Source organism: Vulpes vulpes, chromosome 13 (assembly GCF_048418805.1).
Source record: "Vulpes vulpes isolate BD-2025 chromosome 13, VulVul3, whole genome shotgun sequence".
Classification (NCBI taxonomy): Eukaryota; Metazoa; Chordata; class Mammalia; order Carnivora; family Canidae; genus Vulpes; species Vulpes vulpes.
In genome coordinates this window covers 346,763-367,704 of record NC_132792.1, presented here as the reverse complement: position 1 = coordinate 367,704, position 20,942 = coordinate 346,763, and the positions used below count along the sequence as shown (strand labels likewise).

The following is a 20,942-nucleotide window of genomic DNA, read 5'->3' as shown; positions in this document are numbered from 1 at the left end:
CGAGGGGGGCGTGGACCTGGGACGGGCTTGGGCAGGAGGGCGAGAGACACCCCCCCCCCCCCCCGGGCTGCTGGGGCTGCCTGGAAGGGCCCTGCTCTGGCTTTGGAGGGGAGGGAAGGCCAGGTGGGAGCGGCGGCCGGGAGGGGGGCACAGCTTCCCGTGTTTGCCTGCAGGGCCGTGCGTGTGTGCGTGCGCGTGTGCGTGTGCGTGTGTGTGGATTGGGTCTCGGACCAGGCTGTGGGGCTCAAGTGGCCCCGCCTCTCTCCTTGCCTTTGTGGGAGACACAAGAAACGCCAGGGGAGAGGCGTGATGAGTTACTGGACGGTGCCTCCCCCGTGACAGCCAGAGCTCAGGGCCACAACCCCAAACGCAGGCGCACTGACAGCACTTGGCCCGGCCTCCCGAGCTCCCAGCCAGTCCTGGAGACTGTGCGAGGGGCTCTGGGGCACTTGGTGGCCATGCTGTGTGGCCAGTCTGTGCTGGACACACGGGGGGCCCGCTGGGCAGTGGGGTTCTGTCCCCCAGGAGCTGGCTCAGGACCACAGAGCCCCTGAGACTGAAGGTCTCGCCACAGGAGGCAGAGGTGTGGGGTTCCTGGGGTCCCGGGGGGGGGCCTTCTGGCCACTGGTCTCTGTCAGAGGCATGGGGTGTCTCCTGGGCCAGGACAGTGCTGCATCGGGTCTTGGCTGCTGCCCTCCCCATCCCGGAGCAGGAAGTCCCGGGAGGAGGGTGAGGGCTGGTGGCGAGGGCTCTCTGGACTCAGGGCGGAGGCCGGCGGGAGCACCCTGGTGAGCTAGAAGGAGCTGCGCCCCCTCCCAGGACTGGGCCCAGGAGAAGGTGCTGGAGCAGGAGGCCAGAGACGAGGGGCAGGCCCCAGGGTGACTGAAGGCCCTCGCCTCCCCTCCCCTCTCGCCTCCCTCAGGTTGTCCTGGGGAGGAGCCAGCGCTGGGTGGGAGCACTGGGGGGGTCCGTCCCTCCTCAAGTGCCGAGCCCTCGCCGTGTTTCCAGGACCAGGTGTGTGAGCGTGTGTGCGTGCGAGCGCTGAGGCCCACCCTGGATGCAGGCCGGGGTCCTCCGGGACGAGAGGCCTGCGGGGCAGGTGACTCCCAGGAAGATGAGCCGGAGGATGTGTGCCCAGGGCCAAGGTAGAGTGAAGGTCCCTCTGCACTGGAGCCTGGGTGCCGGGGCAGCAGGGAGTGGGCTCGGTGGGCCTGGAGAAGGCAGGCGGCAGAGGTGCCACCCGACATAAGGGGGCGTGTCACTAGGGGCGGCGGGGGGGGGCAGGGGGCCTTCATGGAGCGACCCCAGACCCAGACCACTCTCAGTGCGCTGGACCTTCCTTCCACCCGGCGGGGCCTGTCTCTTCTCCCAGTCAGTCACCGAGAAGCCACCATGTGTGACCCGGGCCTGGCAGGTGGGGTGCTGCCCCCGCCTGTGGGGACCCACTCTGCCCCCACAGGGCTCAGGGAGCAGAGCCCTGCCCGCTTTGATGGCCTAGTGACCATCCCTGCTTAGCACGTCTTGGGACATGGGGAGGAGGCAGACGAGGGCAGCCATGTGGGTGACGAGAGGGCCCCAGAGAGACCCCAGAGGCCAGGAGGGGCTGAGAAGGGGCCCGAGGGGGACACGGGACGAGGCTGACAGAGCCAGACGCGCAGCCGGAGGCCCCCCGCCCCGGTCCCGGCGGCAGAGCTGCCCGAAAGGAGATTCAGGAGGCCAGGTGCAGGGACAAGGCTTCTTCAGGGGCGCTCGGGCGGTGCCCGGGCCGGCGGGGGTGCGCTACAGGCCGAGGCTCCAGAGCAGGAGGGGCGCCAGCGCCAAGGCCAGGCTGCGGCGGCCGTCCAGGCCGGGGGCCCCGTCCAGGTTGCAGAGCTCCGTGTTGCAGCAGGACACGGGCCGGGTCTGGCCGATGCTGTCCACGTCCGAGGGCACACACTTGCTGGCGCAGGACTTGGTCACCGTGGAGTCCCCGAGGAAGGGGTACACTGTGGGCCATGTTGGGGGCCTGGTCAGCTCGGCCCTCGGGCCCCTGCGCCCTGCCCCGTGACCCCAGGGCGGGTCAGCACTGCTTCTCAGGCCGTCCGAGACCCGTCCCTCCTTCCTCTTTTCTCCCGCCACCGTGGGCTGAGTGCCGCCTCTGCGCTGGGGACACAGCGACTTGCAGAGGGGGTCCTGGCTGGATGAGGCAAGCCCTTTCCAGGTGACCCCCAGGCAAGGCGAGGATTCCTTTCCATTAAAGGAAAGAAGGGAGGAGGGAAGGAGGCCTAATTGCTTGGACCAAAAACCCTTTTGCAAATGGCTAAGGCGGTGGTTGCCTGCTGTGCATCGCTGGCCTGGGGTGACTGTCCCGGAGGCAGCTCCGCCCTGGGACCCCAGCCCCGCCCACCCAGCGCCCACTGACCTGTCTCCAGGGAGTAGAGGGTGGTCTTGCACATGGTCTCGTTGGTACCGCAGGTGACGATGGTGGCACAGCTGGACACAGCAGTAGGCTCATGACAGGTGTAGCATCGCAGGGCCACCACTGGGTAAGGAGGGACGGAGGATGCATCAGGCCGACCCTGCCCCTCCCCACGCCCTCTGTCCTGGAGGCCCGGGTTTGAGGGGGACGGTGCCATCCAGGTTCTGGTTGCCCACCAACCCAGCCCCTGGGAGGACTCAGGAGGTCTGAGCTGCGGGCCATAGAGACAGAGGGTGCCCCTGATGGGCTCGGCCTGCGGGGCCCAGGTGGGGAGGGGACCGCTCTGGAAGCATCGAGAAGGTGCCTGCAGGGAGCCAGCCAGCCCTGCAGGGTCAGGAAGGGTCAGGGTGGCCTCGGTGTGGCCGGACAGCCCCTCGGGTCCTGACCAGCAAAGAGCAGCACCCAGAGGGCTGCAGTGGGCATCGGGCACAGACAAGGAGGTGTGTGGGGTACAGGGCGGGCCGGCCCAGGGCTCCCAAGGTGCCAGCTTCCACAGGCGGGCAGAGCCACAGCCCAGGGCCCCAGGCAGGGTGGGGTGCGGGCCAGCAGGGGTGGGGCCCCCGGGGAGCGTTTCTCTTCCCCACCTCACCTCACCCCATGGGAGCCCGGGGGGCCGGGCTGGCTCGTGCTGGTCCACGCACGGAGGCCACAGGCTCCTCTGCCCCTCTGTGTGTCCCTGTGTCCCTCGAGTTGACCTCAGCTTCCCTCCGGCGGGGGCCCGCTCTGCCCAGCTCCCCTTCTGGTTGGGCTGGGGCCCCGAGGGGCAAGGGCGTCTCCCCCAGTTGCTCTCTCAGACCCCCCGGCAGCCCCCGTTGGCAGAGCCTCCTGGTCTCCCCAAGACAGCCCCGAGGCCGGAGCCGGGGGGCAGGGTGGTGACCATGCCCTCTCCAGCCAACGGCCCTGCCCGTGCCCATAGCCCCAGGGACTTGCTCCCAGGGCTCCCCAGCCGGCCCCCCTCCCCGGGCCGGTGCTGCCCACCCAGCCCACCCAGCCCGCCCCAGGCCTGGGCCCTCCCCTCCCGCTCAGCCCGCTCCCCGCCCCGCCTCTCCTGGGTCCCCCGCTTCCCCTCCGCCGCCCCTCTGCCCAGCGCCCCTCACCACGCTCTCCACGCTCGCCGCAGGTCACCAGCAGCAGCACCAGTAGCACCAGCCGAGCCCCCCTCATGGTCGGGTCCTCACAGCGCACCTCTGCACGCGCGCCTCCGGCCTGCCCGCGGGCCAGCGGACACCCAGTGCAGCCACCCAACCGGTCAGCCAGGCGGATTAGTGGGATTGGGTTTCCTGTGGGTGGCAGAGAAGTGGAGGCCCGCCCCTCCCGCCCTCCGAGGCCCTCCCGCCTCCACCGGGCGCCCCGTTCCTCTGTGGGGACTCCTCTGCCCTCCCTGTCCCTTCCCATCGCTCTCCCTCCCTCCCAGAGCCCAGGTCCCTCCTCGGCCCCGAGGGCCCCCCTCTGTGGTTTGGAGGTCCTCACTGCCCTCTGTGACTCCCTTTCCTGGGCTCCCCACCGTCTCCTTCCTCCTCCACCCCTACCCCCACCCTGGTTCCTGCCTCTGCCCCGCACCCTTCCCACTTGGGTCCCCGTGCCTATCTCCAGGGCAGAGTCTGGGTCCGGTGGTTCTGGGTTTGAATGCTACCAGGGTGCCCTGACGCCCGCCCCGCCCAGCTCCTCTGAGGTAGTGTCGTGGGGCACAGTGACATGGGGGCAGATTTCTGCCCGGACAACCAGCCAAAGTGAACTCAGATGTTTAAGGGGACAAGGACAGGAGAAGTGCTGGGTCAACAGAAAGGTGCTGCATGGAGGGCGGGGGAGGGGAGGGGCAGGGTCACCGGGGGGATGCTAATCCCCGCGTCCCCAGTGTCCCCTCCCACTGTCAGGCAGGGAGGTGACAGGAAGGTCCTTGTCCAAGGCCCAGACAGGATGGAAGTGGGGCTCCAGCCACTCCCCCACCCACACGTGTGCACATGCTTGCACACACACGTGCGCCCCCCAGAGTGCCTGCACTTCAGCCTCCCAGGACGTGCTCCGTCTGTGGCTCTCACACTCTCCGCCGAGCCCGCGGCTGCCAGGGTGAACCCTGGGGTGGGGAGGGTTGTTGGCAGGTCCTAGGGCCTCTTGCTGGGCAGTCAAGGCCACGGCGCCCGGCCTCGCGGGGGCCACACTGCAACCCCACCCAGCCCCTCCGCCTTTTCGCAGAGGGTCCAAATCTGACTCCTCCTAGACTTTGCTCCTGCTCTTCCTGTCCCCAGGGATGCCCATCCCTCCCTGGCCCTCCCCTGCCCCCCCCCCCTCCTGTGGTTGAAATTCTCTGTCTGGGGACCTGACCCCGACCCCCACCCCGTGGCCTCCATGTGGGAGCTGGAGGGGCCCTGGGGGGGGCCCGAGGGCGCGGCGCGTGGTTCCCCGTGTCACCTCCCCGTGTCACCCGGCGTGCGTCAGCCACCTCTCCCGCGGGACGGTGCTTTCCTCACTACGCCCGAACAGCTATCCCGCGGACACAGCGTCAGATGCTCCTAGCAGCCGGCTGGCTTGGCCGGGGCACGAGCTCGGGCTGGGCAACGGCCAGGGCAGCAACCGGGCTTGTCCGATTTTATGCCCACTGAGCCACGGGCTGCGGGCCGGCCGGGAGCTGGGAGCGGCTAACTGGATCCGACACCCACACACACGCCCCGGCGTCCCCCCCCGGCCAGCCCGCCGCCTTCGCTGCAGCCCAGGCCCGCCGCCGCCTCGTCTGCAGGCCAGGCCCCACCTGTGCTTCGGGAACACACCCCGGGCCCTGGGGACTGGCCGCTCCGGCAGTTTCGGCCCCATCCCTGGGGAGCCACTGAAACTCTCCAGGTGGCACCTGTCCACTGAGGGCCGGCGGCAGTGTGGCTCAGTCAGTCTGCGTGGGCTGTCTAGGACCCCTCCACGCTGAGAGGCCTCCAGCCGCCCCTCAGTTCTACTAGGGGCCTCCAGGGCTCAGGGTGTGACCGGGGTCAGGGCTCAGGGTGTGACCAGGGCCAGGGCTCCTGTACTTCCGCTCCATCTGCGGGCCAGGGTCCTCCTCCGCTGCTTGTGGTGGCCTCTTCTGAGCAGTGTCCTCAGCGCCCAGGAAGGCAGAGCGCGTGCTCCAGCAGGCCCGCAGTCGCCCGTGGCCCCGGGAGGCATCCAGCAGAGTAGAGTGACGGTTCCTGAGCAGGTGTTTCCTCCACTGTGACGGCAGCGTATGGTGTGACGTTCTCCCCAAGGCAGGCCCGAACGCCTTCCAGCTGGACCCCTCCTGAGGGACCCCCAGGTGCATGTGCCCCAGTGTTCGGGCACCTGTGTATTAGCAGGCATCAGGCTGCTCCCTGTGTCGTGCCGGAATCTTCCAGTGAGACAAGCGCTGGGAGGCACAGAGCCGGGACCCCCGGGAACCCCCGTTGAACCCGCGGCGCCACAGGCTCCTTGTCCCAGCTCGGGGCTTCTCCTCCCCGCTCTCCACCACGCTTGACCCTCCGGCAGGTTTGCAGGAAGGCAGAGCTGGCAAACGACTCCCGTTCGTTGCAGGGACTTTGTGAAAGACGCAATCGCTCTTGGACGAAAACCATTAGACACACCTGTTTACGCCTCAAGGCCCAGAGGCCGAACCGTGATCTCAGGGCGCTGCGTCCCCCCACCAGGCCCCCCCCCCACGCACCTGGTCCTCAAGCCTAAGCAGGGGAGGCGTGGGCCCCGAGTGGCCGGTACTCGCTCCCGTCCACAGGCGTCTGGTGACATTTCGGGGGCGGCACCAACAAAGTTCTCGGGGCATCTTAGAGTTTGGCGCAGGCTTCGGACTCGCCCGCGGGGCAGCACCACCCCACACCCCACACCCCACACCCCACACCCCACACCCCACACCCGCGAGGGGCCTGCTTCCCGCCTGTCCCCACCCCCTTCTCTGCTCCTCCTTGGGATTCTCTAGTGGGGAAGGGGTCATCTTTTTTTCACACGTGTGGCTGTTTTGCTGTTGTGTTTCCCTTTTGTGTATTGTACTTTTTCATGTTTTTCTTAGATTTTTTTGTGAGGTCATGAATCTTTCCCAGTGTGGATTATCAATCTTGTTTTTCTTTTTTTTCTCAAACATTGTTTTTTTCTTGTTAGTTTTCAACCAGCTTTATTGGATGGCCCTCACATTCCGCACAATTCACCCCCTGGAAGTGTTTCCCGCAGGTTCGGGCAACCATCCCCTGGGGCCCAGCGAGAAGCCCCTGCCCCCCAGCCCCCCTGCGCAGCAGCACCCCCCATCCGCCCTGGCCCGTCGTAGGCCCCCCGTTCCCCAGATTCGGCCTCCTGTGCTCCGCATCGCGAGCTCCTCCCGCGCTCAGAGCCAGGCACGCGCCGCGGGGACCGTGTGTCCCTCCGAGCGCTGCCCTTTGCCGCCCTTTGCGCTCCTCGCACACTGTCGCCACCAGGCCCCGTGGCAGCGCGTTCATGGAGAGGTTTTTGTGCAAAACACGTGTTCCCCTGTTGTGGGTATGCGCCTGCGGGTGGGAGGGCTGGGTGACTAGATTTTTCTGTGACAAGCTGTCATTTTAACAATTTTTTTTAAGTCTTTGTTTGTTTAAAGAGATCTTATCTATTTATTCATGAGAGACCCAGAGAGAGGCCGAGACCCAGGCAGAGGGAGAAGCAGGCTCCACGCAGGGAGCCCATCGCGGGACTCAATCCCAGGATCCTGGGGTCACGCCCTGGGCTGAAGGCAGGTGCTAAACTGCTGAAGCACCCGGGCCCGCCCCCCCCCCCCCCCCCCGCCTTTTTCTTTCTTTCTTTTTTTTTTTTTTTTACGTTTAAATCTCTGATTCAACTGGAATGGGAGAGAAGGCCCCGAGCCAGCCTGGTTTTCTCCTCGGGGTGGTCAGCTCCCCACCTCCCGAGTCCTGCCTCCCCCGCTGCCCCTCTGTGCCGCGTTAGCGCCTGCACAGAGCTGTCCTGCGGTTGGGGTTGTCCGAGTCTCTCCCATGCACCCTGAGCCCCGCCACCCAGAGGCCCTCCTTGTGCCCCTGTGTGGGGCCGCTCTCTGCTGGGACGCTCCCCTCCCACCGCCCCCGGGGGGCTGCACCACCACACTGGCTTTTCCACTGGCTTCCATGAGAGCGGCTGGGGAAAGGGAAAGGGCTGGGGGGTGGGCCTGGGGGTCACTGGGGAGGCCTTGACCCACTCGACAGCTGGAGGCCGGCTGGAGCCATGCTGCAAAGATCCCAGGTGGGTGCTTGCGTGTGCACCTGTGCGTGGGTGGGGGCAGAGCCGCCTCCAGCCTCACCCGCCCACCTGCCCGCTCTGTTCCCTGCATGCTCCCCTCCCCCTCCGCGAGGGCCCCTCCCGCTTCCTCTGACCCTCCCAGGGCCACCAGTAGGTGTTCCACCCTCCTGCTCTGTGCTGGGGTGCCCTCCTGCGCTGTGCGGGTGCAGCTCTGAGCTCCGCAGGTGGGGGGAGCCGCGGGGGGTGGAGGCGGCAGTCAGTCGGTCAGTCGGTGTTGCAGAGGCTGAACTGGCAGCAGACGATGGACACGTGGGGGCCAAGGCCCAGGGTAGCGATGTCGGGGCAGCCACTGTAGCAGGATTTGGTCACCAGAGGCATGTCAATGACGCTGAAGGGGACTCCTGGGGTGGACAGAAGATAAACTGCAGGCTCCCCGAGGCTCTGAGCTGCCCGTACCCCCTGCCCCCTGCCACCAAGCCCAGAGGCAGTCCCCAGAGTGGGTGTAACTGGCCCCCTCCCTTGGGTCCTTTCCTGAGCTGCGGCCAGTGGATGCTCCCCACCGCCCTGTTCCTGACTAGCTGGGAGCCTGGATCAGCTCTGCACCCTCTGGGCCTGGGTCTCTTTTCCTGGGCAAGGAGGGGACGGCTGGCCCACCCCGCACATGCCCTACTCACGGGTGGCGATGCTGACGCAGTAGTTGGAGCCCCAGGGGCATGTGGACGGATGGAGGCACCCTCCGAAGCCCTTGCACTGGTGACAGCTCAAGGCTCGGGCTGCAGCCACGAGTGGAGGGACGGGTGGATGGACACACAGACAGGGACACAGGTGTGAGCAACGCCCACCTGACAGTCCCTTCTATCCCCGCCCAGTGCCCCCTGTCATCCTCAGGACCTTAGCCCCTCCTCCTGGGGTGCACAACCCTTGAAGATCTCCCAGATGGGGGGTGGGGGAGATGACCAGGGCCACAGCTGGGTCGGCTGCAGCTGGAGGCAGCTCTTCTGAGTGAGGACAGCACTGGGCTGGGGGGCAGGATGGGGTCTCCCCGGGCTCACTGTGTGACTCCCCCCCACCCCGGGCAGTGGACGAACAGCAGAGGGAGTGGAGGGTTGGGGGAAGTTTGGGATGGGAGAAGCGGGCGAGGGCTCCCCAGGACATGGCCTCGCCCACACGTCTGCGGGACCTGAGCAGGACCCCTGAGCCCCGCAGGCACCTTGGTTTCAGTGGCCGAGGTGGTGGGGCCTCACGGCCTCCGTGGGGAGTGGGAGGCAAGGGTGACAGAAGCGCTGGGCAATACAAGGGACAGGAGGAGGCTGGCACGGCCCCGTGTGTTCTTTGAGGACGGCCCTGAGGCTTTTGAAACCCCGAGTTCTGGCACACCTGCCCGTCAGCCCGCCTGGCTCTCGGTCCCCTGTCCCCTCTCACCACCTGTGCTTCTCGCCCCGAACTTCCTGCCTCCCTCCCTGCCTCTCCTGTGCTTCCTGCACCCGAGCTGTGTGCTGTCGGAGCGCGGCGTCGCCCTGCTCTGGCCGCGTGCCCCTGCGGGCACCAGCACGCACGCAGCCCGAGGGCCGGGGGAGCTGCTGGCCCGCGCCACGCACACCCGCCGCGGGCAGGCTCCGAGCCTCAGGACGCTTGTGCCGCAGTCCAGGCCGTGTGCTCGCGCCCCGGCCACGCCCCAGTCAGTCCTGGGCCTCAGCTGGGCTGCCCCAGCCCCGCCGTCACCGCCCAGGGCAGCACACTTTCAGACCCGGGTCCTTTGGCCACGATGATGAACCACACCCTTTAACCAGGCCGTAGCGTGCACGGCGCACGTGTGCACACACGCCCGGGCAGGGCTACCTGCTCCCTCCTGGCTGGCCCTGAGCCCTCTGCTCACCCCTGGGGCTGTGAGTGGCCTCCTCCCTGAGCCACAGAGCAGGCGATGGAGACGGGAAGTCTCCACGGTGGCAGTGCCGCCGACCATCAGCCAGCCCCACAGAGCCATCCGAGACCCCACGCGTGTCCAGGAGAGGTGACAGCTCAGGTCACAAAGCCCATGGAAGCTGCCTGAAGCCACCCTCACGTCTAACCTGACGACCGTGTGGTAAGCTGCATGTGCCACCTCATGGACAGACAGGGAATGTCACCTGGAAGGCGGGGTGTCTGTGGCCCTGAGACTTTGCCGGGCCTCCCGCTCTCCTCTGCTCGGCCTCCCAAATGCCTTCCTGCTTTGCCCATACTGTTCCTTCTGCCTTCCAGGCAAAACAGACCCCAGCTCAAATGCCGCCTCCTGGATTTCCAGGCAGAGCTGATGACTCCTCCTTGGACGTGCCCACCACGAGCTGCTGGCACCTCTGGCCCTAGCCTGGTGACAATGTCACAAGATCACACCCCACCTGATCTTGCTCAGGGCTCCCTTCCTACCCCCACTGCCTCTGATGTGAAGGACATGGGTGGGGTGTTTCACCTCCTCTTCTGTACCCCCAGAGCATCCTCCTCTGTACCCAGTGGGGCTCAGGAGAGCTTTGTGGAAGGGAGGAAGGGAGGGAGGAGTGAGTCAGGTGGAAGGGCTGCAGGTGCAGCTGACCGGGCTCGTGTCCTATCCTGGTTCATGGAGCAGCAGGTGGACACCTCCTGCTCTGGACCCCGTTTGTTCCCTCTAAAGCAGGGCTGGCATGTGTGCTGGGGGACAGTGTGCTTCCCATGGGTAGCAGGGAGAGGACACAGGCAGCACTGTGGCACCAGGGGGAGGGGGTCCTGTGATCCACTGAGGGAGGGGAGCCAGGGGAGGGAGGAGGGGCCTGTGGGGGCCACTCCCAGATGCCACCCAACCCGTGACCTAGCCCTGGTGGTGACAGAGGCTCTCCCCACGCCCGTCCATCCACACTGATGGCCCCGGGGCCCTGAGCCTCCCAGACCTTCCCCACCAGACAGAGCCCGCACAGAGCGTTCCTGCAGGGAGAGAGCGGCGGGTCCCGGATGCTGCCGGGTGCAGCCCTGTGCCCATGCCCAGGGCCGCCCAGACACTCTCTGTTGATCTCATTCAGGGCCACTGCCCGTGAGGAGCCGACCCAGACGGGGAGACAGAGGCCTTGCCAGATGAGGGCACGAGGAGTGGGCTGGTTGCGGTTGGATCGAGGGCCCAGCTGGTTTGGTTCGGGCCTCTGGGGAGGTGGGTGGAGATGCCATCCCACCTCGTGTGTGGCAGGAAGATGATGCGGCCACGAGTGGGCAGCCCCATTCGAGGGAGATGCCCCCGAGCAGCCCTCAGGCAGGCATCGGGTCCAAGGGGCCCAGAGCCGCACCAGATGGGGCCAGTGATAGCGGACGTGGGTGCAGCTGAATATGGAGGTGGCCAGAGTGGGGAGCTGGCCCCACGAGGGAGCCTGAGCACAGGAGGAGAGACCCGGGCCCCAGCCAGAGAAGAGTTCGGAGGCGGCCAGAAGGGGGTGCAGGCCCCGGGAAGCTGGAAGGGAGCCCCACTCTCAGTGTGGGGCTGTGGGGGAGGTGGGGGGAGAAAGGCGTCAAGCTCGGGGTAGCGCTTGCAGGACGAGGACAGCCTCGAGGGCTCGGCTGAGGGGCCTGCGGGTCCCGGAAGGGGGTCGGGGGAGAACTCCTGAATGCTCCAGAAGCAGACGGCGGGGAGGCCCCAGCGCCCCCGGAAAGGGGATGGAGGAGCAGGACTTGGGCGCCCCTGAGGCAGTGGCTGAGGTCGGGGAGGGCTTAGAGCTGGGGAGGAGGTGGCCCCTGGACTCACCCGGCTCCAGGCTCAAGGCGGCCGCCAGCAAGAGCCCGAGGAGCAGCCGCATGGTGTCCTGGGGAGAGGCTGGTCCCGGCCCCCACTGCCATCTTATACCTGCTGTCCCCGCCGCACCCGCTCCGTGTGACTCAGTGGCCGCTGACTCAGCCGAGAAGCCGGCCGGGCCGCCCAGCGCCCAGGCCCAAGGGCAGGCCCGGTGTAGGCAGACCTTTCCTTGTCCATCAAGGGCGATCCCAGCTTGTAGGTGGGGACCGCGGGAGAGCGCCTGGCACGGGGCAGACCCTCGGCGCACAGCCTCTGGCTTCTCCTGGGCTGAAGCCGAGGTCCTCCCGCGGCCGTGCCAGCGACGTCAGGGCCCGCGGGAACCTTCAGCAGCGCTGCCTCCTGCGGGCTAGAGGAGCAGCCCCCCTCCGAGAGCCAGAGCGTGCGCGTCCTCAGCTGTCCTGCCCGTCAGATGGGCCCAGTGGGCAGCAGACAGGAATCTGAGGTCCCACGATGGGTGAGAGCCCAAAAGGGCACACGTGGGAGCAGAAGCCAGCCATGCGGGCCAAAAGCTGGCAGGCCTGGGGCACCACAGGGGCCGAGCAGTGGCTGTCCCGGGGCGTTGGCTCCGTCAGCCGCTCTATCTGGTGGGCTCCTTAGGGCTGGGGGCCGGGTAGACTCAGACCTTGCTCCCGGATGGGGAGCCAGGGTGAGGAGCCTGAGAGCCTGGGGTGGTAGGGGGGTTCCTGGGTGCCGCCTCCCTCCCCCAGCCCCCACCAGCCTTCTCTGCTCAGAGGGGGCAGCTGGGTGACTGGGTGGCCTGCTGCTTTCCCTGGACCCACAGATCCTCCTGCCTGTCCTGCTCGCTCCCCTCCCATTGGTCATCCCCTTGCCCTGTGCGAGCCCCGGCGCACATGAGGGCCACTGGATGAGCTGGCGTCTGGGACCCACGCAGCCGGCATGACCAGCTGCACCAGACCGGAAGGGGGGACCCGAGGTCAGGCCCCGCTGGCTGGTGAGGACAGAGAGAAGGGCAGACATGTGTCCTCATCTGTTTATTCACACTGGAGATACTGAAGTGCATAGTGTGAGCAGTGGAGGAGGCCCGGGCCCGAAGGCGGAGTCTCATGCGGGTCAGGGTCAGGGGTTGGCATTAGCTGCTGGCAGGGGCATGGCCCTGGAAGTGCCCGGAGCTCGCCAGTGGCAGGAAGGGAAGAGGGACCACCCATGGATCTGAGGCCTCCTTTGTGCTAGGCCCTGAGCCGGGCACTTACACCCCCAGCCTCGTCCATCCCCCCGAGGCCTCCGCTTGGTGGGCATCATGCCCATTTTATGAATGAGCCAGCCCAGAGCTGTAGGACCCAACAGAACTCAAGAGGTCTAGAAGCATGAATGAGTTACATGTTTATCAAACAAGTCAGCCACTGCGGAGAGAGATGGGGCGGTTGGTCGACCCCCCTCCCCGCCCGCCCACCACCAGCGCACCTTCCTGATGCCTTCTGTATGCAGCGGGGCCAGGCCGCACACAGGTCTGGAGGGTGCCTTTGGCTGCAAACGCCCACCCTGTGTCCCCAGGGTGGGCGCCTGCTGCCCCCGCTTCCCCAGCTGTGCTCCCAGGGTGCCCACAGGAGGCAGCACAGCAGATACCCAGGCTGCTTCCAGACTCGAGATGGACGCCACGGAGAGCTTCAAAGAGCCCGAGCATCGATCCACATGGAGGGGACACTCATTTCTGTTGGGGCGATCCCCACAGTGGAAATGCCCGCTGTCTCGCTGGCAGCTGGAGACCCTGGCCTGGTGCCCCTGTGCCCCCTCTCTGCAACCCCAGCTTGTGGGACGCAGACACGGGGCTGGACACCTGCCTCTGGGCCTCACGGTATCTCAAACCTCTGCTTCTACTTTTCTCCTTCTAGAGCTTTCCTGACTCTCAGCTCTTATCATTATCTCACAGGCCAAAATAGTTCTAAGTTTATAACCTGCTCCCTTCCCTGTCCCAGGCTCTGGGACGCAGCCTCCCAGCAGATGGGAGAAGACCGCACAGCGGGGGCGGGGTGGGGGGTGGCGGGCAGCCAGGTCAGCGCCCCGTGCCTCAGCCTCCTCACCTGTAATGCCTTCTACCTCGCAGGGTGGTCGTGGAGTGCTTACAGCCACAGCACAGGGCAGCCGGACAGTCAGTTCCCATGGTCGCTGTGCCTGTCCCCACTGGCACTGCCCTTCCAGGTCAGTGTCACATGCGTCCCACGAGGGGCCGGGGCCCCCGCATTGGTCGAGGACCTCCTGAGGGCTCTGGGTTGGGTTCCAAGGACAGCCCAGCCAGCCAGAGCCCGGCCTGGTCCTGCGGGCCTGGTGCAATGCTGGGGTGTTGGGCTTGGACCAGGTCACGGTGGACAGAGGGGCACAGAAGGCAGGTGTAAGAAGCACCCGCACACGGCGGCAAGCCCAGCTCCCTGGATCCCTGCTCTCAGTGACCCCAGAGCCCACGGGTGCCCAGGCAGGGCTCTAACGTCATCAGCCACTGAGGGGAGGGAGGACCCATCCTGTGCTCCTCCCGGCCGTGGCCTAGGATGCCTGCTGACCCAGGACAAAGGTCTTACACAAGCACTTTAACAACCAATTCCAAGCCTCTCCCACTGAGTCAGGTCAAGGGCGGCTAGGGCTGGAGGCCTCCGTCCACCCTTTCTTCCAGCCGGCATCCGCAGGTAGAGGCCTGCGCTGGCCCTCCAGGCAGCTCTGTGGGGAGCTTGGTCTTCCTGAGACCGACCCTTCCTGGGGGGTGTCCCGCAGGACCTGTGGGAGCTCAGGGTTGGAGTCTGGCTTGCTGCCTGCCTCCCCCAGGGAAGGGCTCACACCGGATCGGGCCTCAGGAGGAGGCACCCAGGTGTCCTGTGGGGACTGAGCCCTTGACCGGACACTCTGAGGGGTGCAGCTCCTTTCCTGCCCAGGATGAGAGGCCCATCTTCCCCGACCTTCTGGGAGGTCCAACCAGGTCTGCCCGAGGTCACCTGCTGAGGCTCCCCCAGGCTCTCCCACGATATCCTAATCCCTTGGGTTCTGGAAGCACTGGGTGAAGCTCTCAAGGCAGGATCTCCAGCACAGGCTCCCTTGATGAGGCCACACTTGGGGGCCAAGGGCCTCTGCGTTCCAGAGACGATGCCACCACACAGGCATTTGCCACAGTCCTGCCCGCTTAGGTCCAGACAGCCTGAAGGGGCTCCTGGGCCCCTCCACGGACCCTGGGGCTGGCGACACTGGGCAACTAAGGCCTCAGTGGGAGGAGGACCGGTGTTTCCTGGGCCACCCTGATCCAGGATGGTCTCTGCTGGGCAGACTCTTGACTTTGAAACCAGGCCAGGGGTGGGGTTCACCTAGGCTTGTACCCTTTAAATAATGCCAATTCTTGGGCCCTTGACGGTCCCAATACCCCACTAGGTTGGGGGCACTCACAGACCACTCCTCGGATCAGAGAGGAAGCTCTCCAGCCCCGGTGGGCCTCTCTCTCCTCAGGCACAGTTGGAGGGTAGAGGGTCCCATGGAGACCCGCAGGCTGATGGGCTCAGGCTTTGGGGCCGAGGCCAGTTCAGCCAGCATTCACTGAGCGGGGCCTGCAGGCCAGAGCGGAGGGAGGCCAGCCGGAAGCGGCTGTGGGCAGTGGTTGTTGGGATGGGGGTTGCAGAGGAAATCCTGGGGTGCGTGTCCAGAGGGAGCCTGGTCATCTGCATTGCATCCCAGAGCCGGCCTCTCCCAGCGTCTCTCCAACTCCTCTCCTTCCTCCCAGGATCCTCCCCGCACCCCCCCACCCCGCCCTCCGCCCTCCATCCTCCGCCCTCTGCCCTCCCCCGCTGACGCTGACTCGGGTGCTCACACTCTCAGGCACCTGCTGCGGCTCACCCCCCTCCACTAAGGGCCAGGCCAGGGCTGAAGATCAGGCTGTTCTGGACCCACCCAACTCCCTTCCCTCCCTGCCAAAAATAGCCCTGGGGTCAGCTCTCACGCTCCACCAAATATAGCCATCTGGCCTGCCTGCCCTGCCCCCAAGTGCCTGCCAGCCTCAGGCGGGGTGCGGGGGTGCGCAACAGGGAAGGTCAGGGATTGGGCGGAGCTAGAAGGGAAGAGCCTCTTGCCAGGCTCCTGGGGCTGGGGGCCTCAGGGGCTCTTTAGGATGAGCCACCCCCACCCCCCACCCAGGCCTTCCTGGCACTCCCACCTGGATGGCTGACAGGGACGAAGGCCTTCCTCACGTGGCCCTCTATGCCACGCCTACCCTGGGCAGCTCCTGGCCTGTCAGATGCACAGGGACAGACCTCCTGGGGCCCCAGAAAGCCCTTCTTCCCAAGACTGCCCCCACCCACCCTGGGTCCCTGCTTTCCCCTGCGCCTCCACACACTTACTAAGCAGACTGGGGCAGGGCCTTGCTCCCAGAGCTGCCAGGAGGGTGGGCCAAGTCTCCCTTCCCATCAGTGTCCCTCAGGCAACTGAGGACCCCAACTAAGTGGCACACTTCTCCAGATGCCCTCATCCTCATGTAGAGGAGGGGCGAGCTCTCCCACCAAGACCAGACATTTTTGGAAGGTCCCACGTCAACCTTTGGAAAATGGAAGGTGGTGGTCTGGGAGCGAGGCCCAGGATGGTGGTGGACACTCGACTCCCTCCTGCAGGCAGTTCTGGATGGTGGCTGGAAGGGTTGGGGGGGATCTCTGGGAGCACAGAAGGTGGGGGCAGGATGAAAGGGTAAAAGGGTGAAAGGGTAGGGCTGGGCTTCTCAGAACTTGTCCTTGCGTGGGTCCTGGTGGGGGCAGGGCTTCAGAGCAGACCCCAGAGGGTAGCCAGGAATATGGGGGCCAGGGCCAGGGTTCCGGGGACGGCGAGGCCAGCGCCGTTACAGAGGTCGTACTGGCAGCAGGAGGTGGTAGAGGCGTGCTTGGAGTAACCATCGTACACGGTCTCGAAGCATCTGGGCACGCAGGACTTGCTCACCTTCATCCTAGTCGGGGTGTAGTCTGCACAGCGGGGGTGGGCCAGGACTCAGGTTGGCCAACCCTGGCACACAGGCCTTTAGGGCAGCCAAGTGCTCCCAGGTGCTCCCCCAAGAGACTCCTAGGGCAAGCGGGGGCCTCCCTGCTCAGTCTCCCACTCTCCAGGGCTGGGGAAGAGTAGCCCCCCATGCTCCCAGGGACCACTGGGGCACCGGCCGACTCACAAGTGCGCGTGGTCATGCAGTAGGTGACCATGGCCGGGCAGTGGACGGGGTTGAAGCAGTTCTCTCCATTGTAGGCGCACACGTGGCAGTCCAGAGCCTGGGCTGGGGGCCAGGGGATGGGGTGGGAGCTGGATGCGGGTCCCGGAACCGGGAGGGGCCCCTCCTCCAACCCATCAGACCGCAGGTCCCATCACCTTCCCCAGAGCAGAAGAGCTGGAGGGACAGGGGATTAGGAGACCTGGCCTCCCTCCCCTCCTGCCCCCCAACATGGGGCCGCCCGTCCTCTGTTCTCCATCCGCCTTACCCAGCGGGAGGCCCACCAGGGCCACCAGGAACAGGGGTAGCAGGGGCCCCATGGCTGGAGCTGAGAGTGGGCGTGGTGAGGTGAAGAGCGGATGGTCCTGGATTCAACTGGGCTGGGGCAGGGCCCAGGGGTGGGGGCGGGGGTGTCTGACAACCCCCTGCCCTCCCAGAGCTCCTGCTGTACTGGAGGCACTGCAGCCCTGCACAGAGGGGGACAAAAGGCAGCTGGTCACCACGGGGACTGAGGGACCCAAGGGGACCTGGGCAGGGGAGCTGGTGGGCAGGAGAGCCTCCCAACTCAGCCTGGGTGTCCGGTTTCCTGAAGGAGGGGACACAAAAAGAGAAGGGAGCAGGGTGGGGGACGTTCCAAGACGAGAGACTGGTAGCACAAGCCCAGGAGGCCTGTGGTGCAGACTGAAGGGGGGGCTCATCAGGGGCCTGTGGGAGCCTGACACACTGCACCCCCACCTGGGGCCTGAGTGAGGGGCTGGCCCCGGGGCTGGGTCTCTCTCACTGCTTCCCCTTCCCTTGGCTCCCGGGGCATCCCTGAGTGGGTCCCCCACTTCGGCTACTTTCGGGGTCCGGGGGCGCCGCTCGCTGGCTCTCCCAGGAAGCCGCCCGGGGCGCAGCCCTCCTAGGGCCGCAGCCGCAGCTCTGGGCAGGCGGCGGGGGAAGTGCGCTCTGAGCGCATTCCGGGGGCTCTTGGGCACGGCCCCCGCACAGCTCCGGCTCGGCCTCGGTGAGGGGGTCGGGACCGAGCCCAACGTCCGGCCGGAGGCTGGGGGACTCTGGAGCACCCGGGAATCGGGCCCGCGGGGATGCTCGGGGGCGGCGGGGGTGGGGCCGCAGCGTCCCCAGCAGGGAACTAATTGGACTCGCCCTTCCCCGGAACATCGAGCCGCCTCATCCCCCACCCCCACCCCCACCCCCACCCCCACCCCCACCCCCACCCCCACCCCCACCCGACTTCAGGATCCAACAGGCCTGAGTGAGGCCAGGCCTGCGGCTCCAGCGCTCCCGCCCCCTCCCGCACAGCCCCACCCCAAAGACTGCGGTCCCAGCACAGGGGGAAGGTTTCGGGGTGACCTTAACTGTGACCTTCAGCGCGCTGAACCTCCGCTGCTCCCGGACTCACCGCGGCCGCTCGCCGACCCCTGGGTCTGACGGCGCGATCGTCCGGGGGCCCCGCGGAGACCACGCCGCAATAACCCGGGGCGGCCGCGGCGGCCAGGAGCCCGCAGCCCTGCGGGACCCGCTACGGAGGCCCCGCCCCGGCCCGCCCCCGCCCGGCTTTGGACCCGCCCCCGCCCCGCCCGAAGCCCGCCCCTGGGCGCAGCCCCACCCCCGCCGCTTCCAGGCTCGCGCCCCTCCCTCTAATTAACCTCGGTCCCGCCCAGTCTCCGCCCCTCCCGTCTCCGCCCCTTCCCCAGCCCCGCAGTCGCAGCCCCGACTCCGCCCCCTCCCAGCCCCAAAGTCGCAGCCCCGACTCCGCCCCTCCCCAGTCCCGCCCCCTCGCAGCCCGACTCCGGCCCTCCCAGCTCCGCCCACTCGCAGCCCGACTCCGCCCCCTCCCAGCCCCGCAGCCGCAGCCCGACTCCGCCCCTTCCCAGCCTCGCCCCCTCGCAGCCCCGACTCCGCCACTCCCCAACCCCGCCCCCTCGCAGCCCGACTCCGCCCCCGCCCCGCCCCCTCGCAGCCCGACTCCGCCCCCGCCCCGCCCCCTCGCAGCCCGACTCCGCTCCTCCCCAGCCCCGCCCCCTCGCAGCCCGACTCCGCTCCTCCCCAGCCCCTCCCCCTCGCAGCCCGACTCCGCTCCTCCCCAGCCCCTCCCCCTCGCAGCCCGACTCCGCTCCTCCCCAGCCCCGCCCCCTCGCAGCCCGACTCCGCTCCTCCCCAGCCCCTCCCCCTCGCAGCCCGACTCCGCTCCTCCCCAGCCCCGCCCCCTCGCAGCCCGACTCCGCTCCTCCCCAGCCCCGCAGTCGCAGCCCCGACTCCGCCCCTCCCCAGCCCCTCCCCCTCGCAGCCCCGACTCCGCCCCTTCCCAGCCTCGCCCCCTCGCAGCCCCGACTTCGCCCCTCCCCAGTCCCGCCCCCTCGCAGCCCGACTCCGGCCCTCCCAGCTCCGCCCCCTCGCAGCCCGACTCCGCCCCCTCCCAGCCCCGCAGCCGCAGCCCGACTCCGCCCCCGCCCCGCCCCCTCGCAGCCCGACTCCGCTCCTCCCCAGCCCCGCCCCCTCGCAGCCCGACTCCGCTCCTCCCCAGCCCCTCCCCCTCGCAGCCCGACTCCGCTCCTCCCCAGCCCCTCCCCCTCGCAGCCCCGACTTCGCCCCTTCCCAGCCCCTCCCCCTCGCAGCCCGACTCCGCTCCTCCCCAGCCCCGCAGTCGCAGCCCCGACTCCGCCCCTCCCCAGCCCCGCCCCCTCGCAGCCCGACTCCGCCCCTCCCCAGCCCCGCCCCCTCGCAGCCCCGACCCCGCCCCTTCCCAGCTCCGCCCCCTCGCAGCCCGACTCCGCCCCTTCCCAGCCTCGCCCCCTCGCAGCCCCGACTCCGCCACTCCCCAGCCCCGCCCCCTCGCAGCCCGACTCCGCCCCCGCCCCGCCCCCTCGCAGCCCGACTCCGGCCCTCCCAGCTCCGCCCACTCGCAGCCCCGACTCCGCCCCAGCCCCGCCCCCTCGCAGCCCGACTCCGGCCCTCCCAGCTCCGCCCACTCGCAGCCCGACTCCGCCCCCTCCCAGCCCCCTCGCAGCCCGACTCCGCCCCAGCCCCGCCCCCTCGCAGCCCGACTCCGCCCCCTCCCAGCCCCGCCCCCTCGCAGCCCGACTCCGCCCCGCCCCGGCTCTGTCCCCGCCCCCGCCCCAGGTCTGCCCGGGCTCCACCGCCACCCCATCCCCCGCCTGTCACATCAACCTGCCGCCGCCCACGTGGACTGGAGCCCCAGGCCTGGCTCCCACAGCGCCGTGTGCTGCCGCACAGCCACCCCCACGCGATCCTCAGATGCTCGCGCACCATTCGGGGCGTCACCACGGGGTCTGGCCACAGTCCCCTGGTGCAATCTTCTGTCTCTCTGTCCGCCTGCTTCTGCCAGGTGCACTTTGCCCCCTCGCCCACGCCACCCCGAGCCCTGAGCCTTGAGCCTGGTTCCGCAGAGGCGCTGCACCGAGCAGCCCCAGGGCTCAGTGACCCTGCCCCCGGCTCCCTCGTCAGCCCGCCTGGGTCCCCACCCGGCCCTGCCTTCCCTGCTGAGGGACTTCTGCATTTTACCCATTTTACCTAGAATTTCTGGTCCCCAGTCCCCACACCTGGTCCCATCTAGCGAAGTGTAAAGGCAAGGATCCCATTGAGAGGATCCCATTATTTCATGGACCCCCTCCAACCATAATAACATCAATATTAAATATTTTTTATTTATATAACTTTTATAAGTTACTTATAATATTTATTTATATGACTTTTTAATATAAATATTTATTTATATGACTTTTTAATATACTTCAACATTTAGCTTTTGTTCTGTTTTAGGCAAAAATTTAAGATATTCATGGGCCCTACATTTTTCATTTTTTCTAGTGTGAAAAAACATTTTGTTTCACTATAAAGGGTTTTTGTTTTTGTTTTTTCTTTAAAGGAGGTGAACCATTTGGGGGGCCCTAGGCACCGAGCCTCCAGAGCCATGGAGGCACACTCTCTGGGCAGACTGGGATGGTTGGTCACCTTGTTGCGGGTAGTCACTGAGATGCTCCATGTGCCCCCAATATTCTCATCCTCATGAAGCTCACACTCTAAACACAGGTCAAAACCAGAGCATGTCACAGGCTTCAGCATCAGGCTATGATGAATTAAAGAGAACTGGGCTTGCTGTCTTGCCCGAAACAACTAAAAAGGGGAGAAGAGAGGGAGCAGCATTTTTAGGTCAGCCGAGGCAGTGGCTCTGGGCAAAGGGACTTGACAGGAGGCTCTGCAGGCCTTAGTGCTGGGGGACCAAACAGAGCCCATGGTCTCCCTGACGGAGGCAAGTGGGGAGTGGGGGAGGCCAGGGCAGCTGGAATGCACAGGGCAGAGCTCAG

At 66.9% G+C, this 20,942-nt stretch overlaps 3 protein-coding genes across 6 annotated transcripts; all 3 read right to left on the bottom strand.

Moving 5' to 3' along the window:
* Positions 1–1,728: 1,728 nt before the first annotated feature.
* LYPD2 (LY6/PLAUR domain containing 2) lies at positions 1,729–3,709 on the bottom strand. The gene is made up of 3 exons (XM_025985061.2): positions 3,556–3,709; positions 2,402–2,521; positions 1,729–1,985 (listed from the first exon to the last, which is right to left on the bottom strand). The coding sequence occupies exons 1-3, from the start codon at positions 3,620–3,622 to the stop codon at positions 1,780–1,782; spliced, it is 393 nt and encodes a 130-aa protein (XP_025840846.2). The 5' UTR covers positions 3,623–3,709; the 3' UTR covers positions 1,729–1,779.
* A 4,133-nt stretch (positions 3,710–7,842) lies between these two features.
* SLURP2 (secreted LY6/PLAUR domain containing 2) lies at positions 7,843–12,421 on the bottom strand. The gene is made up of 3 exons (XM_072733724.1): positions 11,397–12,421; positions 8,335–8,433; positions 7,843–8,061 (listed from the first exon to the last, which is right to left on the bottom strand). Exons 1-3 carry the CDS (start codon positions 11,446–11,448, stop codon positions 7,925–7,927), a joined length of 288 nt encoding a protein of 95 aa, XP_072589825.1. The 5' UTR covers positions 11,449–12,421; the 3' UTR covers positions 7,843–7,924.
* LYNX1 (Ly6/neurotoxin 1) lies at positions 12,422–18,163 on the bottom strand. Of its 4 annotated transcripts, none has more exons than XM_025985032.2 (4): positions 18,017–18,163; positions 16,883–17,081; positions 16,579–16,680; positions 12,422–16,378 (listed from the first exon to the last, which is right to left on the bottom strand). In XM_025985032.2, exons 2-4 carry the CDS (start codon positions 16,932–16,934, stop codon positions 16,182–16,184), a joined length of 351 nt encoding a protein of 116 aa, XP_025840817.1. In that variant the 5' UTR covers positions 16,935–17,081; positions 18,017–18,163; the 3' UTR covers positions 12,422–16,181. The 4 variants fall into 4 exon arrangements, with proteins under 4 accessions (XP_025840817.1, XP_072589822.1, XP_072589824.1 ...); XM_072733721.1 differs by having other exon boundaries at positions 17,968–18,140; XM_072733723.1 differs by having other exon boundaries at positions 12,771–16,378; positions 17,980–18,128.
* Between the last annotated feature and the right edge of the window lie 2,779 nt (positions 18,164–20,942).

Coding starts and splice junctions, on each gene's coding strand:
- LYPD2 (XM_025985061.2), bottom strand. CDS start 3,622: ATGAGGGGGGCTCGGCTGGTGCTACTGGTGCTGCTGCTGGTGACCTGC. Junction 2,522..3,555: donor CGGCGAGCGTGGAGAGCGTG/GTGAGGGGCGCT, acceptor CTCCTTACCCAG/TGGTGGCCCTGCGATGCTAC. Junction 1,986..2,401: donor CCTCTACTCCCTGGAGACAG/GTCAGTGGGCGC, acceptor CATGGCCCACAG/TGTACCCCTTCCTCGGGGAC.
- SLURP2 (XM_072733724.1), bottom strand. CDS start 11,448: ATGCGGCTGCTCCTCGGGCTCTTGCTGGCGGCCGCCTTGAGCCTGGAG. Junction 8,434..11,396: donor CGCCTTGAGCCTGGAGCCGG/GTGAGTCCAGGG, acceptor TCGTGGCTGCAG/CCCGAGCCTTGAGCTGTCAC. Junction 8,062..8,334: donor CTGCGTCAGCATCGCCACCC/GTGAGTAGGGCA, acceptor TGTCCACCCCAG/GAGTCCCCTTCAGCGTCATT.
- LYNX1 (XM_025985032.2), bottom strand. CDS start 16,934: ATGGGGCCCCTGCTACCCCTGTTCCTGGTGGCCCTGGTGGGCCTCCCG. Junction 16,681..16,882: donor CCTGGTGGGCCTCCCGCTGG/GTAAGGCGGATG, acceptor CCTGGCCCCCAG/CCCAGGCTCTGGACTGCCAC. Junction 16,379..16,578: donor CTGCATGACCACGCGCACTT/GTGAGTCGGCCG, acceptor CCCGCTGTGCAG/ACTACACCCCGACTAGGATG.